Consider the following 26,511-nt stretch of genomic DNA (forward strand, 5'->3'; position numbering starts at 1 on the left):
CCATTTCATGGCTTCCTTCAATTACAAGACGGTGAGCTATCTTTAAAACGTAATGTTTAAAATTAAATCTTTAAAATTCTAGCGATTGACTTAGTATGAAATAATGAATTATCACCTTTATAAATGTCATATACCATTTATAAGCTACAAATTGCAGCTATTAGTTAGTCGAATTACTATATCTGGGTTAAGTCCTGTCAGTTAATTCTATGAACTAAACTTATCACCAGTAAAATGCCGCCAGAATTATTCTCCACACGTAATATATATACCTCACATTTCCTCCGCACACAATCTATATTTCTTGCATTTTCCCCACACGTAATCTGTTTTCTTGCATTTTCTCCACACGCAATCTATATTTCTTGCATTTTCTCCACACGCAATCTATATTTCTTGCATTTCCTCCACACGCAATCTATATTTCTTGCATTTTCTCCACACGCAATCTATATTTCTTGCATTTTCTCCACACGCAATCTATATTTCTTGCATTTCCTCCACACGCAATCTAAATTTCTTGCATTTCCCCCACTCGTAATCTATATTTCTTGCATTTTCTGCACACGTAATCTATATTTCTTGCATTTCCTCCACGCGTAATCTATATTTCTTACATTTCTCCCACACGTAATCTATATCTCTTATATTTCCTCCACGCGTTATCTATATTTCTTCCATTTCTTCGCGGTAAAGTTAATTTTTTTTGTCATTAAATTACTGGCAATAAATTTAACCCAACACAATTATTAATTTTAAAACATGAACATTACAAATAATAATTATAATTATATAACGGTAAATAATTGGCGGTAAATTTCTTACAATAACACATTATACATTTCTTAAATGTACCACTATTTTCGTCCTACATCTATATAGACAAAAATATAATATTATGGCACCATCAAGCAATGCAGATGAGCTGCTTCCCCTCGTCCATCTGAAACTGGACCTTATCTGAATTGGCCGCCTTATCCGCGGTTTTAGATAAGGCACTGGCCAGGAATATCTGAGCTACCCCAGTTGCTGTTACGAAGAGCGCCCAACCTGTCAAAAATTAACACTTATGTTATACAGGGTGTATCTCCATAATGTGCACATATTGAAAGAGGTAAAATTAAACCGCATTTTGTCGACAAAAAAAAATAAAAAAAAGTAATAAATTTTTTTTTTTGGGTTTTACGACCTTTTGAAGTTTTTTTTTTGGGAATTGTGCACCTAAAGTAAATAAATCGCTATAACTTTTGAACTAAAAGAGTTATCATGTTCAAACAAAAATTACAATGATTGCCAATAATAGGCCGTACTGATCCATGAAAAAAAGAAAACAAAAAAACATCATCTTCCCAGGAAAAAAACGACAAAATGTGGTTTAATTTTACCTGTTTCAATATGTGCACATTATGGAGATTCACCCCGTATATCAATACGTGAAGCAAACACTTTGTACGTGTTTTTACGAAAATTACGCGGACGGACGAGTATGTAATTTGCCACAGTTATAGTTTATATACCGAAGTGTAGAATGCTAATATTATTTTAAATAATGCATATAAAATACATTACAATAAAAAACACATTACACACACCATCACGCATTTGACACAAACACATACAATTCACAAACTATGTAATCAATATTTTCTTGGTCGAATTTCAACCCCCGGGCGACCACTAGTATGATTTAATGGACGGTTTTTGGATAGGGCTTAAAGGAACAAAATAGTATCATGATAATATCAAAACAATAAAATACTTCATTTACCTTAGAATTGCATTGAATTATATTATTATTGCTTTGAACTACGATTATTATTTTTTACGTTATTAAGGCAATATGCAAAAAATAATGCAGGAATGTCGTTGTCAATTTATTACATTGACAACGACATTCCACTCCCACTGCTGGGCACAGGTCTCCTCTCAAAGCAAAAAGGATTTAGGCCGAATTCCACCATTGCTGGCCAAGTACAAAATAGTATATTTCACACACTTCTGAGATTTTTTTTTAAAGAATTTTCAATGGTATTAATTTCCTCATGATGATGTTTTCCTTCAGCATTATTGGATGTCCCAGGCTGACAGTAGTCTGTTACTATCAGGTGGATTGATTGATAGACAATCCAAAAAATGCTAGGTAGATCCCAGAAGATAGAAAATACAATAATTCGCCAAGTACGTACCACCAACCGTAAACACCAAATGTTAATTATATTTTACTTATCTTTATAAAATAACCATATTAAAATATGTTTTACTGTTCTTATTGGTATTTATTATAATAGCAGTTATAATAGTAAAAGGATTGTAAAAAAATCAACTGTCTTCCTCGTACGATTTAACAGTTAGATTAAAAAATGCCAAAAAATACAGGTTTGTTGTATTACTTTATTCAAATTTTTAGTATTTGTTGTTATAGCGGCCACCGTTATGCATCCTCTGTATAATTACAAGTATATATCTATTACGGTTGCAAACATAGAGCCCTGTGACAGACGGACAGACAGCGAAGTCTTAGTAATAGAGTTCCGTTTCCGTTTCCGAGTTTCGAGTTTTTGCCCTTTGGTTACAGAACCCTAAAAATGGAAAATCTTCGAAAAAATCCTTAACTAAAGACTCACCAATGGAACATTCCCCAGGTATGTAAGGCTCGGAGTATTCCCCGCAGAGTTGCTTCACGCGATGGGCGCCCCAGCCCCACGGGTACAGCAACACACCCAGCACACCAAACAGACCTTGAAATTTTTAAATTAACAGATTAGTAGACACAACTTTTTCTTATAACAATACATAAGTCAACTGAGGTCGTCGAAGACGGAAAGTTGAATGAGGCTTCCGGTCTAAGAAATTGTATATTAAGTTAAGATTAAAACTACTTCACAACAATCCGCTACAAATATGTATGTATGTACACCGCCGTCCTTCCCGGAGTCGCATACTGGATGGTTCGAGCTCCCACTCTTACCGCCCGCAACCCCGGAATCCCCCTTTTAGTTGCCTCTTACGACAGGCAGGGGATACCGTAGTCCTATTCTGGTCCTGGAACTACAGGGACAACTTAAGAACCTACCTACATGGAAGTTATATTTCTTTGCCGTAGCTACTAGAAAAGTGTGTTTATCAATGTTTACATGGGCATGGGCAAGAAGCAAAATTATTACAATAAAGAAAATATTTTAAAATGATTGGCACATATTGTATACCACATAAATAAATAAATTTTATTATAGTAATATGACCTCACTTCCAAAATTGGATTACCAAATTGATCATCAATACTGTTTTGTTACCCTTTAAAAAGAGGAACCTCCAAAGGTTAAGGGATGCAGGGTTTAATTTCTATTACAAAGGTTATTTGTACTTCAAAATACCTCCAAGAGCTTGAGTAGCACCAGCAAGGGAGATCACACTCTTCTTGAACACAGATTGGACACAACACGCCAACACACCTGCTAACACTGTCGCGAATTGGATCGCTGCACCTAGAATGATAAAACAGATGGTTAAACTCTGTTGTGGCTTTTTTTTGTTCTATAAAATTAGCAGAGAAGCATGGAGTCCGCCTGACGGTATGTGGTTACAGCATAGACTTAGAATTTGTTCGTTACGCTAAAGACATATGTCAACCCATATAGACATTCTATTAGAGAGAAGGATATGCCAAGAAAAGTCATGGCATGTCAATTTATCTTCGAATAAGCGGCCTTAAGCTCCCCCAACTATGGTGCGTTTTAAAATGAATACTAGTATTAATATATTGCTGAGGTTTTGTTACAATGGTGTCTTGCTTTACTGTCAAGTGTACTGTTACAAGGAAAAATAATCCATGGAAGTATACATTTCACAAATGAACACGATTTTTCTATCAGAGGGTTTTAAGCAATATTTGGTAAAATTTCATATTAATTGGTTTCATACATAGTTGTTACAATTTTATTTTCATTTATATTGCTATAAATACATATATTTCATAGAGAGATGAAAAATTACCAAAATATATATGAGAATTAAATTATTTATTTAAACTCAAATAATATTTGTATCACCTATATCTTTTCAAGGATACCAAGTTGATCAAGTGAGATATGTGAAAAGTGGATAAGAATAATAAATCGACCAGAATGGACTCTTATTAAATCATTGGTAATATGTAACAAACATTTTGAGGCTATTTTTAGAATACTGTAAATATTGTTGTTTTTTTTATTAAGTTATGTTCTTATAATATTGTTCATAATTAAATATAAATTGTACATTTGAAAAAAAAAATAAAAACTACAATAAAACTAATATAATCATTTAAAAGAAGTAGAGGTATAAGACTCTTACATAAAGATAAGAAGAACATAGCTGCCTTCCAAGGTCCAGGGTACACTGAAGAGTCTGTGGCCAGCCCGTAGAAGGAGAAGGAGGCACAGTTGTTAGGGTCTTGGACCATACGCATGCATCTGGAATTTATACACACAATAATATTAACACATTATCTTGTTAAAAATGTGTGTGATGTGGGTTTCAGAACTTATAATTGTTTTTATCACAGATATTGCTACCTCTGAATACAAAAGTGTAAAGCTAACAGAGACTATCTTATATCCTTTAAACTAGAACACAGTATTGTTTAACATTGTTTGTTTTATATATATATGAACTTAATATAGAAGAAGCAGATGAGCATATAGTCCATTGATGTTAAGCTACTGCCACCCATGGACATATGCAATCAACCCTAGACAAGAGACCTGAACTCAGACACAGATGCACCGCTATCCCTGAGGACTAAGTTGTAATGCCTTGGATAAGTAAGTCTCCCTTACCACACCCTTCACCAGAACACAGTAGCGCTTAACACTGCTGTTTATAGACAGAAACAGGTAAAGCAGTGGTGCTTCCGGAATCGTACCACCAAAAAAATCTACCGCCTTAACTATATACACCAAACAAATCTTAAATATAAATGGAACATTTAAAACACTCACCGATTATAAATCCCAACACTAGGGACAAAGAATCTCGTAATATTATTATCATTTATCACAATAGGCTGCCCCAATAACCACTTGGGCGTCATAATACCGGTTAAAATAAACATAAACGCCACTAGACTTAACAGAAGCCATGCTAAACTTCGTCCTGTTATAATTACGTAGCACATTTTGGATTCAGCGCAGTATATTTCAGTGATAAATAAAAATAATATCGTATTTAAAATTATAAACAGTACGAATAGCGTTCGATTCAACAAATCATTCTTTTTAATAACGTCAGTTTGATTGATGTCACTGTCATGTTATTGACAGTATTTTTTTTTGGAAATTATTACTGAGATAATCACAGTTTACATACAAACTTGTCTAAATGTATATTTAAATCATAATACAAATTAAATTAATTACAAACTTATAGTGATTATTAGGAAATTAATGAAAATATTCAAATACTAATTTTAATATAAAAATAAAATTGTATTGCTTCGAGACTGTTATGTTAAAGGGTTTCCTTCATATATAGGGTACTATACTCTTTGGGGTTTCCCTTTAAATATAATATACCTTTCGTACTTAACTTTACTTTACCCATAGCAAATAATTTCTCAAATAAATGTTCGATTTTAAATATAATAAGATATTCTGTTTACATGTTTTTATATATTTTATGGATTTCAATAAGGATGCTTACATTGTTAACGATGTATTACAAGCCGTGTCTCACTTACCACAAAACTGACTATTAAAATAAAATTATCGGCGATGATTTAAAACATTATACTTAGTCATAATTATTTTTAAAATACAACGATATTATTGTTGAATAAAACATTTTTATTTAGTTTTATAAATGAATAAAAATGAAAATAAATCGTGAACGCATTTATATCTACGTTTGAGCGTCACCTGGCGTCAATAATATGTAATCAATAGTATCTTCTCGCTCATACAAGCAGAGTTCTTGCTCTTTCTTAAATATTTCTTTTCATTTGACGAATTGAGTGCGTGAAATGGATTATCGAAATAGGGCCTACTAAAACTCGTTTTCATAGTAATGAACCTTTATTCTTTGTTAATATTTATTACGGTGTAATAAAAAGTTATTAAATTAGTTATTTCTAATCGTGTTGTGTTCGATCTCAAAGTGAAATGTGGTAGATGACAGTGTAAAACGGGTGCTCGCTACGTAAGTATAATGTAACCGAATTAGATATAGAGTTGTTCGCTTTTGAATAGAATGCTTTTTTGTCGTCTTTATTTTGTTGTATTAGAGCTGTCAAATGACAGGTAAATTTAGTTCAGGTGACTGGTGATCATGATTGCTGTGGTGTTCAATACTACCTACTTTATGAAATTTTAACGTAAAAGTAGTTTTTTTCGTTTGACTCGTTTATATTATTACGTGTTTGTAATATTGAAGTGAGTGTCACGACGTTGGTATAGATTTCGTTGAAGAAAAAAGGAAGGTATGTCACAGATGGTATAGGGAAGTAAAAAAAACATGTTTTCTTGCGCCCTTGTCTGATTGCAAAATCTCGATTCCTTTGTCAGACTATACTTTTACTTTTTTAACAACTTTGTTCATGAAATGATCGTCTCGCGGTAAATTGCGTCTTTCAAGGAGCGTTTTAAAAACGTGGTGTTTTTTAGTTTGTTTGTGTATTAGGAATACAGTTATGCTCCACTTAACTCGGTAAGTTATTGTTTGAAGCCAGTTACATCGGTTATACTTGTTGTTTTGTTAATTTGTATACAGGAAAATCACAAGGTAATTACTTATCTAACATTGTTGCAACACAATAACTGAGTACATTTGTAAAAGAAAATTTATAAATAAATAATATATTGCAATTTTTATTTTCACAATAAACCACGAGATACTACACTGTAATTCTCTGCTATGAGTTTTTTATAGGCATAAAGTGGCAAAGAATCATACAGTTGATGATGCTAAGTGGTCTCTGCCACCCAACATCTCTAACCAGCTCCATATAGAACAGGGCTTCTTCCTAAGACCTATCACAGAAATTGCCCTTCCTGAGTACTAAGGTCACATATTGCTGCTTTGCAAGAATGGCACAAGTAAAAAATAAATATAGTTCAAAAAACTAAAAAACATGCTTTTATGATAAAATCAACTAAAAAGTAGAAAAGTATTCTATTTCATTCTATCATACATGCAGGGTAAGATAAGGATGTATGTTGATCTCTTTCTACTGAAAAACGGAGTTACTCACTGACAAACATACAAATGAAGCTAATATAAAGCGTGTAAAAAAGGTAACTTTCCAGGAGAGCCAGTTTAAAATTAAACAATGTTTTTGTATCGAAATCTTTTATTTAAATGAAAATTAAAATAATGATAAATACTATTATAAGCAGTTATGTATATAACTACAGTACTGTTAGGACACATTAAAATAGGAAATATTCAGGATTAAATTGTATCTTTAACAGAAAAAATAATTTTGAGTTGTGCCATTATTCTAGCTAAGCAGCGATATGTAAGTGAGACCTTCATATGGTTTTCTTTGTGCAATAATCTATGCCATAGAAGCACAAGAAGGCTATATCTAGGTAGCAAATATGGCATTTGTTCCTTGAACATTACCCTCCCACACTACTCTGTGCTATGCATGCACACACACAAAGGCAACTACTACACAGACCCGGTATGATCTGTATTGTTTGTTTGTAATTAATAATTTTATCTTGCCAGGTATTGAACCTGGGTCTCTTTGATTATCATATTGGTGGCTACTATACCACTCTCATCCTTATGTGATCTACTTGCAATCCTTGATAGTAAAGCATGATATTTCATTATAAATTGATTGTCCTAAAAATGATTCCATAACATAAGGTTTATATTGTTAAAAATACTCTACTTCATTACCTAATTCATATTGTTGTTTATAGGTACATATTAGAGGTCTCAAAGTAAGACTTAGAAGTCTTACTGTCATGTCTGTTATTCTTATTTTATCTATCCATTTTATCTACCATAGATCACAATTTGACATTGTCTACTATGAACTAACTGTCACATGTCAATAGTAGGCAAAACAATGGATAGATTTGAAGGTGGTAGGACCCTTTGTGGTTCGACTCCGGCGGCACCACCGCCACACCTATTTCTACCTAATAACAGCAGTGTTAGGCGCTGCTGTGTTCCGGTTTGAAGGGTGTAGTAAGGGAGACAGACTTTTCTGAGGCGTTCCAGCTTAGTCCTCAGGGGTAGCGGCGCATCTGTGGCCGACCTCAGGTAGGAATATCTAATCCTACCTGGGGTTGATTACAGATGTCCATGGGCGGCAGTAGCCACTTACCATCAGTTGGACTGCATGCTCGTCATGCTGTTTGTTGGAATCAATATTATCATTTAGTTTAATGTTAAAGGGAAAATCCATAAGGAAATATATATGCTTAACTGCAATTAGGATGCAGAAACTCAAATATGGTTATAAGATTGTTCAGTCTTTTATATAAGTGGCAAAGAAGCATGTAGTCCACCTGATGGTAAATTAATTGCCACCCATAGGCATTAATTTACCCCACATAGTATTAGACTGTGTTATGGTCTAAAGGGTGTGGTAAGAATTACTTGTCTGGGACATACTAGCTTAGTCCTCAGGGCTAGCGGCACATCTGTGGGCCACCTAAAGTAGGAATCTAATCTTAGTGATTGCAGATGTCCATGGCTGGCAGTAGGCACTTACCATGGGATTGACTGAATGCTCATCTGCAACTCCTTTATTTAAAACAAAGGAGTCCTATCTGAACCCTGATCATTAACTGCATTCATCAATCATTACCGATTTTAAGCAATTTTTGCCTACTAAAGTTCTAAATTTGATAGTCTTTCTAGGCAATAATTATAAAACTATAAATTTTAGGACCAAACATTGGCACAGATTGAATGTCCCTCTCTTAGTTCCTTACACCATTCAAACCATTACACGGCAGCAATACAGATATAGGTGTGACGGTGGTGCCTCCAGAGTTAAACGACTAAAGGCTCTACCTCCTTCGTCATAAATTATTTAAATGGGCAATATCTTCTACCATCTTACTTAACATTTCTGTTATAAGGCAGAAATATGTGTTGGTAGTGTCTCCAGAGTCGAACAACGGAAGGCTCTAAAACCTCAGTTATTAATTAAATAAATATATAGTATCTTCTACCTTTATTATCCTCAGAATGATGACTATACATATACCTAGCTTTCCTACATTCCACAATAAACGAATTTGATTTGAGAACAATACTTCTTTCTGAACTATGACACCAATAGAAAAATAATATGCATAACCCGCTTCCATTTAGCAAGAGCTTATCTTGTTTCTTTGTGTGTAAGAACATAGTGACCTTGTCACCATTTGTTTTTCAATATATTTGACGTATTTTGTCCGTTATATCTATATTTATTTCTTCGTAACATGGTTGTAAATGTCTGTAAACAGTGTCGTGTGAATTAGGTTGTACTTTAGTTGTATAGTAGTTGATTTCCTCTGATGATATTCAATTATACTTGTTATGGTCTTCAAACAATAGGGGAGCTTTAAAAAAATGTATTTTTTTATTTATTACTAGCTGACCTGGCAAACTTTGTACCGTCTCAAAATCTATTTATCAAATTATTTCATATAAAATATCGCGGTGTAAGAGTCAGATGAATGTATGTACAAAAAAACAAAAATTGGTTTCCTTTTTTACAAAACAGTCCACAATGTAGTCTTTTATGAAATGGCGTAACGCTATATTCAATATTTTTATTTCAACTACTGTATATTATCTCTATTAATGATCTGGTAAAGTTTGAAGTGGCGAATTTTCAAACTATTTTTGCTCCCCTGTAAAATTGACAAAATGTAGATACGTTCATCTGACTCTTACACCGCGATATAGCCTATGTTACTCGTGGATAATGTAGCTTTCGAATAGTGAAAGAATTTTTAAAATTGGTCCAGTAGTTTTTTAGCCTAATAATTACAACCTAACAAACAAACAAAGTTTTCCTCTTTATAATATTAGAGTCGATGAAAAATCTCTCTCTCTACTGCGTACACGCAATGTGTACTTTTAAAAATATTTGCCACAATTTTTTACTCTATACGTTAAATAAAGAATATATCTTTATATATTAATATAGATAATTGCGTTATAAAAAATATGGTTTGTAAGAAGTCGGCGTGTTTATTATTTTATGCTTCGCTTTTCCTTAGCACCATTTTTCAATGATATTTTTATTAAAACAAGTTATTCATTGTTTTTGTGTGAAATATTAGTGTTTGTAATGAGAACATGACTTTGAAAATTCTGAGGTTTGCCTTCGTAGTGATTTCGACTTCCGCCACGGGAGGTACTATGTATATCCGGGAGGCCGGAAGTTACTATATCGATGCTTGATTAGACAACAGTTATGTGTTAGAGGTCTTTGGATTATATTTTATTTTTAATTATAATCAGACAAACTTGTTTGTGTGTGGCAGAGGCGCCAGTGATGATCATAATGTTGTTAGGTAGTAACAACCTTGTTCCTGTAGTTCCGGGACTAGAATAGGGCTACGGTATCCCCTGTCTGTCGTAAGAGGCGACTAAAAGAGGGCTTCCGGGGTTGCGGGCGGCAAGAGTGGAGCTCGAACCACTCGGCCAGCGACCCCGGGAAGGACGACGGTATTATGTGTGGTCGCATACCGTCGTAAACACCAGATGGTGTGGGAGGAGCCAAAAGTGCTCCCCCCAGGGCAGAGCCCGATCGGGGCATCGTGCTTGGAGGACTCCGGTTGTGTTCCCTCGGAGATCCCGGAGTTCTCCAACAAACGCTGAGGATGGCCACCGGGGGGGTTTTAGTGCGGTAAAATCCCACATAACCCGGCGTCGCTCCCACGTCGTCGGGTACCTTTTGAAGGTTTTCCCCTCGTAAACAAAAAAAAGAAGGTTGTATCAACCTTGTAGTCCCGGGATTAGAATAGGGCGAAAATGTCTCTATTTGGGAAATTGAAAAATCACTCAATCACTGAATCTGACCACAAATATCCATAGACATTAGAATAGAATCATAATAATAATAGAATATAACTGTTTCCGAAAATACCCACAGAAAAGTTTGTCATATTATAATTGAATTGTCATATCATGTACAAATTGGTATTGGGATTTCAGTTATGAGTCATCCATGAATCATTTACACATTTTTTGATATCACTTAAAGAAGTAGGTTCAAACATTTTATGAATTAATATAACCTAAGAAGATTATATATTATAAACCTAAGAAGCAATAACTTATCTGTGATCGATTTTAATAGGACTTCTTTTATATACGTTCTTCTTCTTCTTCTTCTTCTCTTCTTATCTTCTTTATTATATACCATTAATGAACTGAACTGTATGCTTGTCTGTTACTTCATTTTGATAAAAAAAGTTGTAAAAAAAAACAAGATTTTTTAGAAATTAGTCAGTTTCGTGCAAGCGCGAATGTGTCATAGAATTTGTGACGTCACAATTCTCATTATAGGAGAAAAAGCTTGTAGAATACTATATAGACAACGAGACAAGATGACGTAGAGTGCGAGGGATTGCTACTATGAATGAGTGACGTCATGAATTAAAACGTTCCAATTGTACGTCTGTCTTTTCTATTTTTGGATCTACCAGTTCTGTCTACGTCTATTTTCTAGTCAACTCCGTTATAGAATAATTTCTTCAATTCTAAAATTGGCACAATCATATTTTTTTTGTGCAGATGACTATAAATATTGTTTTTTTCTTTTTCAGGTTGACCAAGCATAGACAAGAATCGCCAGCTAGTGCCGTTCGAAACTAAATAAAAATTTAAAATAAAAAATATATAAAAATTATGTTATTGTAAATAACACTACTGTGATCTCGAGGTAGCTTGTAATATATAGATAATTTGTTACACTCGTATGTATCGTGTTCCAGTTTAGTGCAATTCATTACCGTGTGTATATCATATGTATGAAGAATGAGTTCGCTCGGTTCGACGAATCAGAGACTACAGCAGCTGCCGCTACGGCAGATTGACTTGGATCAGGTGAGATTTTGCATTGTTTTACTAGGTATAGTCCGCGTGTATGTGTGGTCGCATACCGTCGTAATCACTAGCTGTTGTGGGAGGAGCGAACGCTCCCCCAGGGCAGAGCCCGATCCGTGCATCGCGCTTGGAGGACTCCGGTTGTGTTCCGTCGGAGATCCCGGAGTTCTCCAACAAGCGCTGAGGACGGCCACCGGGGGGGTTTTAGTGCGGTAAAAATCTCACATAACCCGGCGTCGTTCCCACGTCGTCGGGTACCTTTTGAAGGTCTCCCCCTCGAAAAGAAAAAATAAAGGTATAGTTCGCGTAAAACTGTTAGTCCGCTCTGAGTATAGAAATGAATCGCGTCGCCATAGCAAATTGTATGACTACACCTGCTCGCAACAACTTCAGAGCGGACTAGTAGTTTGGCGCGGATTATAACAGGCTGTGATTGCCTATTGGTTGAAGCTTTTCAATCTGGGAATAATGGGTTGATATCTTCGTAGATACTCTATAACAATTTTTATTGACCTCCCTGTGCATTATAGCGCTTACTACGGACATGTCAAGTTGGATTTTTTTATAAATTATATTCTAAAACCTTCTGCAGGTCAAAAATTTTTTAAAGTCCAGGCCATTACATCAGGATAAAGCAATGTAATATCTCTTAAGGTTTATCATTTGTATCATTCAAAAATTAAAATCTGAATCGCTTCGGAATAAGTAATTTCTATAAGATGGCAAAAAAATTATATCTTGATTTTTTCTATCGCCTATGCTAGAACGAGCATCCAGACCTCCTCCCCCTCTACAATTTAGTTTTATCGCATATGCTAGAACGAGCGTCCAGATCTCTTCCCCTCTATAATTTAGTTTCCTATTTTTCGGATTTCGTATTTTTTCGCCGATACTTAAGGAAGGGCCTTCCCGAACTCCCAAATACCCCAAAACTCCATCCAATATTATTCCTTGAAAATTTTCAGCGCTTCTTTGTAAAATCTATAAAACTACATAGATCGTCATTAGGTATTTACTTAAAACCTACGTGACTGATTGCAGTACAGTGTTGCGTTCAGATTTCGTCATACGTCATATTTGTTTTTTTACCTTCGGGGGCTTCCAGACCTATTCTTTCTTTCTATATTTTATCGTCTATGCTGAAGGAAAAATACTCCACTCCCCTAATCCCTTATTTTTTTTTAATTTCAGCGCTCTTTCATAAGATCCATGATTATATAGATCATACGTGATATTTGTTTTTTTTCGCCTATGGTAGGAGGGGGTTCCGGCCTCCTATTTTTTCTTCCTATATTTTACCGTAGGTTTTTACTTAATACCTACGTGACTGATTGCAGTACAGTGTTGCGTTCAGATTTAGTCATACGTCTTGTTTTTAGGAGTCCGTACCCAAAGGGTAAAAACGGAACCCTATTACTAAGACTTCGCTGTCTGTACGTCTGTTAATGGGCTCTTTGTCTGGAACCGTAAAAGGTAGACACTTTTAGGCATAATTTTTTTACAGAGGATGCATAATGACGGCCGCTATAACGACAAATACTAAAAATAAAAAAAATATGAAAATGTTGGTGGTACGGAGCAACCCTCCAAGTACGAGTCAAACTCGCACTTGGAGGGTTCCAATTATTTTTTTGTCTATTGTGGGAGGAAAAATAGGTCTACCAGACCTATTTTTTCTTTCTCCCCTAATTCCTTATTTCTATTTAAATTTCAGCGCTCTTTCATGAGATCTATGAAACTATATATCGGCGTTAGGTCTTCACTAAATACCTACGTGTCTGATTGCAGTACAGTGTTGCGTTCAGATTTCGTCAGCCGGCACAGTTAATCGCTATAACTGTTTTCTTTGTCTCACGTAACAGCGGTTTGCACGGCTCTAGGGTTGGCAATGCTTAAGAGAAACTGTGTTTGAGGCGTGTGGCTTGGTGGTTAAATGGTTAAATACCAAGGGGATCCGGGTTCAATTCGTTTCTAAAAAACACGGCTTTAGGGTTGGACAATGGTTTTAGAGAATGTTTTATGATGCGTGTAGCGCAGTGGTTAAATAATCGGTATGCTACGCCAATGGAGCCGGGTTCGATTCGTTTCTAAAAATAATATTATAATTTAAAAAACTAAAAACCACCCGAAAATCACGCAAAGAAAATCGTTAATCCTGACCTGATGGAGAGAATGGGAAAAATTATTAAAATCGTGTATTGTCATCGGTTCTTGATAATGTTCAAGTGGGTAAAAATCGAGTTCAAAGATTCCGTTATATACCCAATTGCGTACATACAGGTCAAGCTAATTAAAGTGTGGTATAGCAGTGATGTCTGTCCATTTATAGTGGGCCCACGTGTGTTACCATCAGGTGGACTGCATACGCCTTCGCTACTTTATTTTTATAAAGAAGAAATAATTGGCCAAGCGCATCTGGAGAACCCTGTCCTATTAAATCAAGTGTCCAGTGTCTATCGGTTCTAGTCCTGTGACAGACTGACAGACGGTCAGACAGCTGCTTAGTAATAGGGTTCCGTTTTTACCCTTTGGGCACGGAACTCTAAAAATGTATGAAATCAAAAATGTTTTTTTAAAAAGCACATCCCTATTTTTGACCGGCTTTCAGCTATTGACGCCGACGGTAAAAGTGTGCGTTGGATTCAATTTGCCGTACACAAAGTTGAGTTAAACACATGTTTAACTTCAGCGTCACGGGGTTCGGAGTTCGATTCCCTGGGGGCCTTTTTTTTGTTTTCGAGGGGGAAACCTTCGAAAGGTACCCGGTGCCGTAGGGAGCGACACAGAGTTATGTGGGATTCTTACCGCACTAAAACCCCCCGGTGGCCCCGGGGAACGTAACCGGAGTCCTCTTAGCGCGTTGCCCCGTCGGGCTCCGTCCAGGTGAGCATGCCGCTCGCCACACCGTATGTTCACCGTGTTGTACACGACGGTATGCGACCACACATACCGCCGTCCTTCCCGGGGTTGCTGGCCAGGCGGTTTGAGCTCCCACTCTTGCCGTCCGCAACCCCGGAAGCCCCCTTTTAGTCGCCTCTTACGACAAGCAGGGAATACCGTAGCCCTATTCTGGTTCCGGAACTACAGGGACGAGCGTACAGTCCTAGTGATAAGTGATGATGACATCTTTAACTGTGACTAGAATCGTACCGAAGGTTCGTTACATATGTGTTGATACTCCTGAAAACTAAGTTAGAACGCATCATGTAAATATCTCATCGAACCACAATTTATGACGATATGTTACCATGATTCAATGAACATCGTCATTTAAAGTCATATTAATATTTTTCTCTCGCTCATCCCCTATAATGTGTGAGCGAGAAACTTATATAAAAGTAGCTGTTTTGAATTTCGCCTTCATTGAGTCAAGTTATAAACTATTCATGAATAGAAATCCACCGCCCACCATAACTTGACGCTTTGACGTCAGAATGACAGATAATCAATAGTTATAAATAAAATCGTTATGTCTATCTTGAGACTAGGGTATGATTCAAAGATACGACAGTAACGCTGTTTGTCCACCGCCACCGTCACCGAGCCTATACCGATAATAATTAATAACGGCGCCGAAGTAGCGTACATACATTTACTATAGCAGCTTGTCCACCGCACGTCCGTCACCCGAGCACCGTCATCCTGGCCGCCGATATTTCGAGTAGATCGGCGTGACCGCTAGATAGACACCGAGATTTTGACGGACCGATGTGCCGGCAATATAAAACACATTGGAACTTGTCCATACACTGCCGTCACAAGCGTGACAGCAGGAACAAAATAAACCGCCCTTATCGGTCGCGGTGGACAAACTATCGCTGTCACGACATATTAAAATCGGCCCCCAAATAATCTCGTTATCGGCATCGGCTAAGTGACGTTGCGGTGGACAAATGACCTAAGCCTTGCTGGGTTTTGATTTGCTTTGGAAGGGCTACTTATACGAGCCGTTCCAACTTATTCAGGGGTAGCAAGTCGCAACGTAAGGTAGCATGAAGGTTCGATTTCGGCGGCACCACAGCCAAACCTATTTCTGCCTATTAACAGTAGTGTCAAGCGCTGCTGTGTTCTAGTTTGAAAGGTGTGGTATGAGAGATATACTTTTCAAGGCGCTCCAGCTTAGTCCTCAAGGGTAGCGGCGCATTTGTGGACGATTTCAGGTAGGACTTTAATCCTATCTGGGGGTTGGTAACAGATGTTTATAGTCAGCGCCAAACTGCTAGTCCGCTCTGAAGTTGTTGCGCACAAGTACAAATATATATTCCGTAGCAACGTAAGGACGCGTATACTAACGCAGCTATGTACGTGGGCGAGAGTGGACAGCGGACGAGTGCCTGGAGGGGTCTCGCGCAGTCTTCGTCCCGCTATTATCTACAATTTGATATTCGACGCGATTCGTTTCTATATTCATTAGTAATATTCTATTAGAAAATAGTGACGTGTATCAATTACGTTAACAGCGTATCCGGTTACGTAATGATTTGCGTTATGACTATAATTGCGTTATAACGCCATTGTTGCATAATCATAATAACCATAGCTCCGTACTGATAGGATAACAATTATAATAATATGCGTAGTTGAATGAGGCAGTGATAGCCTAGTGGTTAAGAAACGCGGCCTCTCGATCGAGGGGTCCGAGGTTTAAATCCCAGGCTCCGATTTCCAAAATTATGATGTGCGTATTAGAAATTAATTATCACTTGCTTAAACGGTAAAGGAAAATATCGTGACGAAACCTAAAGTAATAACAAATGATTCATTGGTTGTTCCAATTATCCTCCTTATCCATAAATACATCACTCCCAAATACGGAATTAGGGCGATGATACACGAGGCACGAAATACATGCAACATCACGTTGCAACGTAATGTTGCATGTGTTTCGTGTGATTAAATATGATAACTTAATTTAAAATGATATTTGATTGACTCAATTGACTGTTTATTATGGGTCGGGAGTGTTGAAGATGGTTGAATCCTTTGTGGTTTGAGACTAAGGCACCACCGCTACCCTTTTAATAATAGCACTTTAGTGCTGTGTTTTGATTTGAGAGGTGGGGTAAGAGAGACATACTTATCCGAGGCGTTTCAATTTAGTCTTCAGAGGTAGCAACGCATCTAAGTCCGACCTCAGATAAGCAAGCGGTCCACCTGATGGTAAGTAGCTACTGCCGCCCATGGACATCTGTAATCAACTCCAGGTAGGATCTGAGATCGGCCACAGATGCGCCGCTACCCCTGAAGAGTAAGCTGGAACGCCTCGGAAAAGTCTGTCTCCCTTACCACACCCTTCAAAACCTAACACAGCAGCGCCTAACACTGCTGTTATTAGGTAGAACTAAGTGTGGCGGTGGTGGCGCCGGAGTCGAACCACAAAGGGTTCTACCACCTCACAGTTGTTATAGCGGTCACCTTTATACATACTCTGTAAAATATTCAAGTGTCTGTCTATTACGATAGAGCCCTCTGACAGACGGACAGACAGCGGAGGCTTAATAATAGAGTCCCTTTTTACCCTTTGCTTCCGGAACCCTAAAAATAGGTACAGGAATAATACTATTTTAGAGTATTTTAACTCAAACAATATTCTAGTTACGAAACTAATGATTATTGTAGGTAGTTGTAATAGGTAGTTGACGTAATATCGCGATCAGTAAGGACGGTAATGTGGGAGTAGCATATGCTAGCATATGCAGTTTTTCTAATTGAGGACGAGCGGAGTCATTATGCGACCTCATTGCATAATTATGTTGCAAGTGCATGCTGGTTTTGTTTGTTTAAAGATAGTGATGAGTCTCGGGTTCAATTCCGGCGGGTGAATTTTTTTGGTTTGTATAGAGTGTATGGCACCCCGTCTTGCGACATGTGTTTGACCTGATTTGTAGAAAGATTGCATTTCATTATTATCATCATCATCATCATAATCAACAACCCATTATCGTCCCACCGGTCTTCTCTCATAATGAAAAGGATTAGGCCATAGTCCACCGCGCTGGCTAAGTGCGTATTGGTAGACTTCACATACCTTTGAGATTTCTTTTTTATAAATCTCTCAGGTATACAGATTTCCTCACGATGTTTTCCTTCGTCGTTTAATCAAGTGATAATTAATTTCTAATACACACATAATTTTGAAAAATCAGTGGTGTGTGCCTGGGATTTGAACCTCGATCGAGAGGCGGAGTTTCTTAACCACTAGGCTATCACTGATTTCACTTATAATCCAATTAATATCCCACTGTTGGGCACGAGTTTCCTTCAGAGTGAAAGGATTCTGGGCCATAGTCCACCGCGCTGGCCAAATGCAGATTTTAAAGTTCACACACCTTTGAGAACATGTTTTTAAACTCTCAGGCATATGTTTCTTCATGTCTTCCTTCATCGTTAGAACACGTGTTATTTTTTAAAAAATCAGAGATGTCTTGGAATCGAACCTTGGAGATTGAGAGGCCAAGTTTCAAACCACTAGCCTGTCACAGCTTTTTTATTATCATTGAACAACAGCCATTGAACTTCGTCGGAGGTACACTCTTGTGGGCGTTTCGAAAACATTGACACGGATTGGTCATTGACCTTCAATACCTACCTTCATCTATATAATTTGATGAAGGAAGGAATTTAATATACCTACCTATTGCTCCTATATTATTAAAAAAAATAAGTACTTTGTAATACTTATGTGACAGCCATACATTTAGAACGCCTTAATTAGAACGGCATATTAAATTTTTGGTGCTTTTTTGACTATGTGTACATCCTATATATTGTAACCCAAAAATTTACTAAATAAAGATTATGAATTATGAAGCAAGGTACTGCTAGTCTCTCCAGGTTATGAGGAGAGCTTTGTCCAGTAGTGGGACAAACAGAGGTATATCTGAGAAACTTAAGGGTATGCGAAGTCTGTCAACGCACTTGGCCACCGCGGTGGAATATGGCCTAATCCTTCTCATTCTGAGAGGAGACCCGTGCCCAGCAGTGGGACAGTAATGGGTTGATGATATTATATTCTATTCGAGCCTGTTTAAAATTATGAAAATTACTATAAAACTATTAGTTAGTGATGTATAACGTTACATTATTGATCGAACAGTTCAATGGTACAGAGAAAAAGTAGTTTCGTCAGTCTAAAAATAATACAGATCTCACGATATGTAACTTTTTATCATAAAGTGTTTGGTTATGTTGGCCAGTTTCCAGCTGGTGTATTAAAAATATAACTTGCAATCCGCGCGCATCGAGATTCACTTTCTTTTAGCGTTTCCTGTACCGCGTGCTTATGTATGGACGCGTCTCTTGTATCCGTTTCTCGAGTGAGAAACTTTCAAAAGGTATAGTCCGCGCCAAACTTCAAGACCGCTCTGAAGTTGCTGCGTGCAGGTTTTTTTTATAATATAGGAGTAGCAGAGCATGCAGTCCACCTGATGGTAAGTGGCTACTGCCGCCCATGGACATTTGAAATCAACCCCAGATAAGATTAGATATTCCTACCTGAGGTCGGTCACACATGCGCCGCTACCCCTGAGGACTAAGCTGGAACGCCTCAGAAAAGTCTGTCTCCCTTACCACACCCTTCAAACCAGAACACAGCGGCGCCTAACACTGCTGGTATTAGGTAGAAGTAGGTGTGGCGGTGGTGCCGCCGAAGTTGAACCACAAAGGGTTCTACCACCTTCAAGGTGTAGTCAGAGAGCCAATGCGGTCGAACACAACTACAAGCATATACTCCGTAGCAACGTAAGGGCACACTAACGCAGCTATGTACCCGCGGGCGAGAGCGGGCAGCGGACGGGTGCCGGGGTGTGTCCCGCGCTGTCTTCGTTCCGCTGATATCTACAATTTGATGTTGCAACGCGACTCATTTCTATATTCAGAAAGGACTAGCAGTTTGGGGCGGACTCTTACCCGGCATCGTAAAATGTTTGGTTATATTCGCCGGTGTCCAGCGAGCATATAAAAAATAACTTGCAATTCGCGCGCATCGAGATTCACGTTATGTATGGACGCGTTACACCCGGTTGAAGGTGGTAGAACCCTTTGTGGTTCGACTCCGGCAGCACCTCCGCCAAACCTATTTCTGCCTCATAACAGCAGTGTTAAGCACCGCTGTGTCTTGTTTGAAGACATACTTTTCCGAGGCGTTCCACCTTAGTCCTCAGGGGTAGCGGCGCATCTGTGGTCGACCTCAAGTAGGAATATCTAATCCTATCTGGGGTTGATTACAGATGTCCATGGGCGGCAGTAGCCACTTACCATCAGGTGGACTGCATGCTCGTCTGCTACTCCTATATTAATAATTTAAAAAAAAACTGGCCTCTTCCGCATCTGTACATCAGTAATCAAAGATGTAATAAAAGATAATTTGTCTCGTACCTTAGGTCGGCAACAAGTTCTTTGCTACCCTTAAGTAGATCCCCTCATGCGCTTCAAATGTATTTATGAAGCAGAAATAGTTAATTGTATCAGGCGTTACTTTGCGGAAATCCATCCATGGTATTAAGATCACTTGACGATTAACCGTCGTAGAGTGAACTTATCCTGATGATGCTCCGTTTTGGAGCGAAACACGTGTTGGTGGTGGTGTGTATGTTTGTGTATATTTTTAATTTTTGCATCTGCACGCATCCTTTATATACTGCGTGGTTTAAAAAATATAAACCATCATACATATTTGTAGCGGATTGTTGCGAAGTAGTTTTAATCTTAACTTAAAAGCAGCAATTGGTTGGGCTGTTTATAGTATAAGTTACGATAAACAAAAACATAAATTTAACAACATTTAATTTTAAAAAATCTTTGTCCTTTTTCAGATATGGGGAGATCTGCGAGAAGGAATCGAACAAGTATACATGAGAGAGTATATGCAGAAAAACAGATACATACATTTATATACGTATCCTTTTATATACACGTTATTTCCACCAAAACCATTTTGTTAGAATTAAGATGTGTAGTTCCTCATCTTTGAACAAATATTTCATTTTGTATACATTTTCAATTTTGAAAACTGCATTTACGAACGTGCGAGATGTGGAATGAACTTCCTTCTGAGGTATTCCCGGAGCGCTTTGATATAGGGCTCATCAGAAAGGGTGCAAAAAGAGCTCTCTTTCAAAACCGGCAATGCATTGGCGACTCCTCTGGTGTTGCAAATGTCCATAGGCGACGGTGACTGCTGTCCATCAGGTAGCTTCTGCTTCATCGTTTAGATTCAAATATAAAAATAATAATAATAACAACTAACCAAAGTTTATGAGACAGCGAGAGTTTAGCTACTTGTTTTTTTTTAATCATTATATTAGTCACTCTTAGCGAATCTTAATCTTGTTTTTTTGGGTTTGTAAACCTTCTACAATCGATTAATCGAGTACGAATTCGGACAAAACCGACCTTCATTCAGACTTGTTCTAACCCTTTCAATGACGTGGTTTATACTGTCTATTTATTTATTTACATGCCAACAGGAACATACACAATACATTATATATTACTTAGTAGTACACTATAGAAGTATTCATAATAATAAGGCTCTTATGAGTGCCAATTATAGGCATGAACCACGTTTATATATTAGTTTATATTTTTAATTTGTATGGAACAAATCGAACCATACGCAACCATTATAATGCTGACTGAGCATGGTAATACTGAAACAACCGCAACTGTTGCCCACGAGTTTCGATCTATGCCATTTAACTATGATATTAGTGCTATAATTTTATTTTTTAAAGAATATAAAGTAAATTTCGAATTCCTTATCTATATTGCATAGTCGGATTTATGTCATTCACCGATTACCTTTTATATTTTTATTTCGATATATTTCCTATATTACACAGTCATGTGTATAATTACTGTACGTCGGTACATCACCAGAGTCCGTCAGGCCGTTCCGGGATCCCCGCGAATGCGAACAGACATACCGTCTTTACCGGGAAAAAACAGGTAAGGAAACTATGTATTTTTAGGTGTTAACCATAGATTAGTAAAGATTACTCACTCCTAACAAGAAAATGTACCCAGTTTTGAGAATTGAAATAGTTGTGTAAAAAAGTTTTGCCACGTCTCCGTGCTAAAATGTCCCTAAAATATTTGAAATTATTATTTATTTATTACGTAAATTACGCAGTATTAGTTATTTATTCGTAAATTTTCTCTATAAATGTTTTTATTTGTCAAGAATTCAAAAAAGAACTTACTAAAATAAGCCGTTTTTGGCTTCATTCTTTTTCAAGGCGGCGAAGTATCTTTACTAATCTATGGAGTTAACAGGCATTTTTATTATGTAGGAGTAACTGAGTATGCAGTCCACCTGTATGTGGCTACTGCCGCCGACATTTGTAATCAATCCCAGCTAAAATAAGATTCCTACCTGAGATCGACCACAAATGCATCGCTTCCCCTGAAGAATAAACTGGAATGTCGTGGATTTTTTTTATAATATAGGAGTAGCAGACGAACATGCAATTCACCTTTTTTTTATAATATAGGAGTAGCAGACGAGCATGCAGTCCACCTGATGGTAAGCGGCTACTGCCGCCCATGGACATTTGTAATCAACCACAGATAGGAATTAGATATTCCTACCTGAGGTCGACCACAGATGCGCCGCTACCCCTGAGGACTAAGTTGGAATGCCTCCGAAAAGTCTGTCTCCCTTACCACACCCTTCAAACCGGAACACAGCAGCGTCTAACACTGCTGTTATTAGGTAGAAATAGGTATGGCGGTGGGGCCGCCGGAGTCGAACCGCAAAGGGTTCTACCACCTGATGGTAAGTGGCTACTGCCGCCCATGGACGTCTGTAATCAACTCCAGATAGGATTAGATTAGGACTACATTAGGTCGGCCACAGATGCGCCGCTACCCCTGACGACTGAAGCTGGAATGCATCGGAAAAATGTGACTTCTTTACCACACCTTACAAACCAGAACATAGCAGCGCTGAGCACTACTGTTATTGGGTATAAATATGTGTGGCGGTGGTGCCATCGGTGTAAATTAATTTGCAAATACAAAAACCCATATGTGTGCACGTCCGACTCGCACCTGGCTAATTTTATTTACAGATTGCAATATTAATATTTTTTCCATTTTTTAAAAGAATGGATTTTTTTAATGAATAAAGGACACAATTATTGACGTCCGATCTCCAGCACGGCTGGATGACAACTGACGTGTCATTCTCACTCTTTGTGCGTTTTGTAGCTCTTTTCTTTTGGACACTTTGTCAATGTAAATGATCTCTGTTTTCAGACCGGACAAGTGACGGGTGGCGCTCAGCTGGTCGGTCTCGAACTGTATAAGAGACTCCGCGAATTCTTAAGAGTGTATCTTATCAATTTACTTAAGGTAATGTATTTAATTTGCACATGAATTTTTAGTCATATGAGAAGTTGATTAAACTGTTACTTTATTTTTAAAATTGACAATTTGTTTTGGCGAAGAGGTACTTTGTCAGATAATCTTCATCTGTGGGATTCTAGAAAGATATCCTGGTATAAATTCATCATACCAAGCAACAGATATTAAAGATGATTTAACACTTCTCTGATGTTTAAAAAAAAGATCTGTAATTAATTGATCAAAATATATATATATTATATCGAAGTCCGTCCGAGCAATTCGTTAAAAAGAAAAGAAAAAAAATGAGATTTTTTTCAATATTGGTCTGATGATTGTTCAAAGGGTTTTGTTTAAATAAAAATCTTGAAACTAGAAATATCATGCTTTAACGTGCACTACGATTTTTATAAAAGTACGCCTAGTTTTCACTGTGACATAATAGCTTAAGTAAAAATTGTCAAAAAATTTAGAGTTTTAATTTAGAGTATACTAACTTTAAAAATATACTCTGATTTTTCAAAGTTATGTGCGTATTATAAATTAATCATCATTTGCTAAACGGTGAAGGAAAATATCGTGAGGAAACCAGCATACCTGAGATTTATATAAAAAAAAGAAATGTCAGAGGTATGTGAAGTCTACCAATATGCACTTGACCAGCGCGGTGGACTATGGCCTGATCCTTCTCACTCTGAGAGGAGACCCGTGCCCAGCAGTGAGACAGTAACGGGTTGATGATGATGATGATTATCCTTAACAGAATGGAGCGGATCTTATGGGCGAGGACGTGCTAGCGTTCTACACGAAGCAGTGGGAGGAGTATCAGTTCTCCTCTCGGGTCCTCAACGGAGTCTGTTCCTACCTGAACAGGCACTGGGTGAAGCGGGAGTGTGAGGAGGGCAGGAAGGTGGTATAGTATAGTTTTTGGTCATATCTTCTAACTCCATACAACGCTTTGATTAACTCTTCATAAGGTTTAGGGCAGGTAATCACTTGGGACGACACGGGAATTGTTATGCAGGGAAGGGAAAATATACAGTTTTAGTAAATAAGGTGAATTTTTCAAATGGGCGTTCTTCAAGGTCAAATATGGAACTATAAGAAATAGCGAAAAATGCTGATAGCAGTTACAAGGTTCATTTTGATAAAAACTAAATCTTAATCATTATTTTTTTTTATTTATTTCCTTAACTGGGAATCGAACGAGTTCATTTTAAAAAAAAGACACCCTGTATTATTTAAGCATCGGATAGTGACAAAAGGAACAAATTCTGGGAATTAACTTTACTCGACAAACGTAAGGAAAAGGCTCATTTTTTAAAAATGCATTTTAATTTCATACATGATCATATTAAGCCTTAACTAATGTATACTTAAAGATTTATTTTATTTTCAATAAAAAATAAAGTATAAAATACTGCAGTCCGCCATATTGTCTGAAACGCTAATCGATGCGAATGACGTCATGCCTCACACGCATCACTAACCTTCCTATGAAATGTTGATGTGTGACGTCAGCGGACGCCATCATGCAAGCGTTTTCGCGCTTAATTCAAAATAGGAACTAAAGTTACTATGATTTGCGATAAAACTTAATTTACTCACGAAATTATACGATTTTTGGAAAAAATAGACATTAAAGAAGAGAATTTCTAAATCTGTAACCGCGCCCATTCTATTAGTCGGCTAAAAATCCCTTGCCATGCCCCCTCGCATTGAGTGGAGGTCCTTTCTCGAAGCACTCAAGACTTGACTGAGCAAGAATCACTTGGGATTTCTTAAGGAACAAGCAAGCTATCGTAATTAATTTCAATACTAATTTCTCATTTGCATAAACTAACCTAACCTAACCTAACTTAAATAAGATTTCTTTGAAAGGCGGACCCGTTTTGGTTTTATCGACGCACCTATTTCTAGCGTGAATCAGTTCTGCGTTTCGGTGGAAGGGTGTGGATGTACTGACGTACATGAGGCGAGTCCTTAGTCCTCTGGAGTTGCAACGGCTTTAAGTAGAAACCTTATACATTGAAGGTGGTAGAACACTTTGTGGTTCGACTCTGGTGGTACCACCGCCACCCGTATTTCTACGTAATAACAGCAGTGTTAAGCGAGGCAGCGAGCATACTTATTCGTGGAGTTTCAAACGGCATCTGTGGCCGACCTCAGGTAGGAATCTAATCTTATCTGGGGTTTATTACACATGTCCATGGGCGACAGTAGCAACTTACCATCAGGTGGAAAGTACGCTTATCTGCTACTTCTATATTATTAAAAAAAAATGAAATCTACCAAACTAATTAACTAACATAATCTAATTACTCTCACAATCACAGGGTATCTACGAGATCTACCAGCTGGCGTTGGTGACATGGCGCGACAATTTGTTCAAATGTTTGAACAAACAAGTGACCAATGCTGTGTTGAAGCTCATCGAGAGGGAACGGAACGGGGAGACCATCAACACGCGGCTCGTGTCTGGGGTGAGTGGACCCACGTGGGCATACTGTTAGAGAAAGAGTTAGGTTATAATAGTTCAGGATTTGATCAAATGTTTGATCAACAAGTGACCAATTTGTGTTGAAGCTCATCAAGAGGGAACGGAGAGACGATCAACACGTAACACGTGTCCGGGGTGAGTGTACCCACGCGTAGGCATACTGTTGGAGAAAAGGGTTTAGGATATATTTAGTTCAGGATTTGATCAAATGTTTGAACAAACAAGTGACCAATACTGTATCGAAGTACTGTGTTGTATACTATGTTTGACGACCCCCGTGGCGGAGCGGTCGCCATATCGGTCTGACACGTAGAGGGTCCCGGGTTCGAACCCCGGCCACATATATCTGAATAATGAATTTAAGTTTCTACTTCTGGGTCTGGGTGTTTGTGTATTTGTCTATGCGTGTCCATGGCACCCACGCTATAGGGAGTCCTAGTGTGGGGCTGTGAGTGTAGGAAACGTTTTTTCATTGAAGTGTTAGCCTACACCGAGGCCTATCAATCGTGGGGTTAGAGGTTCGAAACCCAGACCATTTCCCCAAACCTCTGATTGTTCAAGTCATATTACAAATACAAATAAGTAATACAAGGCATATTACAAATTAATTACCCCTA

The 26,511-nt window shown here is 37.6% G+C and overlaps 2 protein-coding genes across 5 annotated transcripts in view; one reads left to right on the plus strand and one right to left on the minus strand.

Moving 5' to 3' along the window:
• LOC140748640 (LHFPL tetraspan subfamily member 2 protein) lies at nt 1–5,252 on the minus strand. Its single transcript, XM_073081483.1, has 5 exons — nt 4,980–5,252; nt 4,333–4,451; nt 3,375–3,485; nt 2,625–2,738; nt 1–1,050 (listed from the first exon to the last, which is right to left on the minus strand). The coding sequence occupies exons 1-5, from the start codon at nt 5,153–5,155 to the stop codon at nt 908–910; spliced, it is 663 nt and encodes a 220-aa protein (XP_072937584.1). The 5' UTR covers nt 5,156–5,252; the 3' UTR covers nt 1–907.
• A 671-nt stretch (nt 5,253–5,923) lies between these two features.
• The window catches only part of Cul1 (cullin 1), a 38,499-nt gene continuing 17,911 nt past the window's right edge, over nt 5,924–26,511 (plus strand). Inside the window, exons 1-7 of one of the 4 annotated variants that reach the window (XM_073081416.1) lie at nt 5,924–6,174; nt 11,769–12,048; nt 20,862–20,944; nt 21,891–21,996; nt 23,308–23,403; nt 24,158–24,307; nt 25,731–25,877. In XM_073081416.1, coding sequence (XP_072937517.1) covers nt 11,980–12,048; nt 20,862–20,944; nt 21,891–21,996; nt 23,308–23,403; nt 24,158–24,307; nt 25,731–25,877 — 651 coding nt within the window. In that variant the 5' untranslated portion in view covers nt 5,924–6,174; nt 11,769–11,979. Of the gene's footprint in view, nt 6,175–6,296; nt 6,455–6,537; nt 6,682–11,768; nt 12,049–20,861; nt 20,945–21,890; nt 21,997–23,307; nt 23,404–24,157; nt 24,308–25,730; nt 25,878–26,511 lie in introns of those variants that run through there. The other 3 variants (XM_073081420.1, XM_073081417.1, XM_073081419.1) reach the window with 3 other exon arrangements.

This window comes from Epargyreus clarus, unplaced genomic scaffold, assembly GCF_041222505.1.
Source record: "Epargyreus clarus isolate Ecla_fem2 unplaced genomic scaffold, WU_Ecla_fem_2.2 ptg000016l, whole genome shotgun sequence".
NCBI classification, from domain to species: domain Eukaryota; kingdom Metazoa; phylum Arthropoda; class Insecta; order Lepidoptera; family Hesperiidae; genus Epargyreus; species Epargyreus clarus.

Bases quoted from the DNA above. Each gene is read 5' to 3' on its own strand.
- LOC140748640 (XM_073081483.1), bottom strand. From the start codon at position 5,155: ATGTGCTACGTAATTATAACAGGACGAAGTTTAGCATGGCTTCTGTTA. The intron at 4,452-4,979 runs GTGAGTGTTTTA...TATAAATTCCAG, and splicing joins AGTGTTGGGATTTATAATCG to ATGCATGCGTATGGTCCAAG. The intron at 1,051-2,624 runs GTGAGTCTTTAG...AATTTTTGACAG, and splicing joins ACCTGGGGAATGTTCCATTG to GTTGGGCGCTCTTCGTAACA.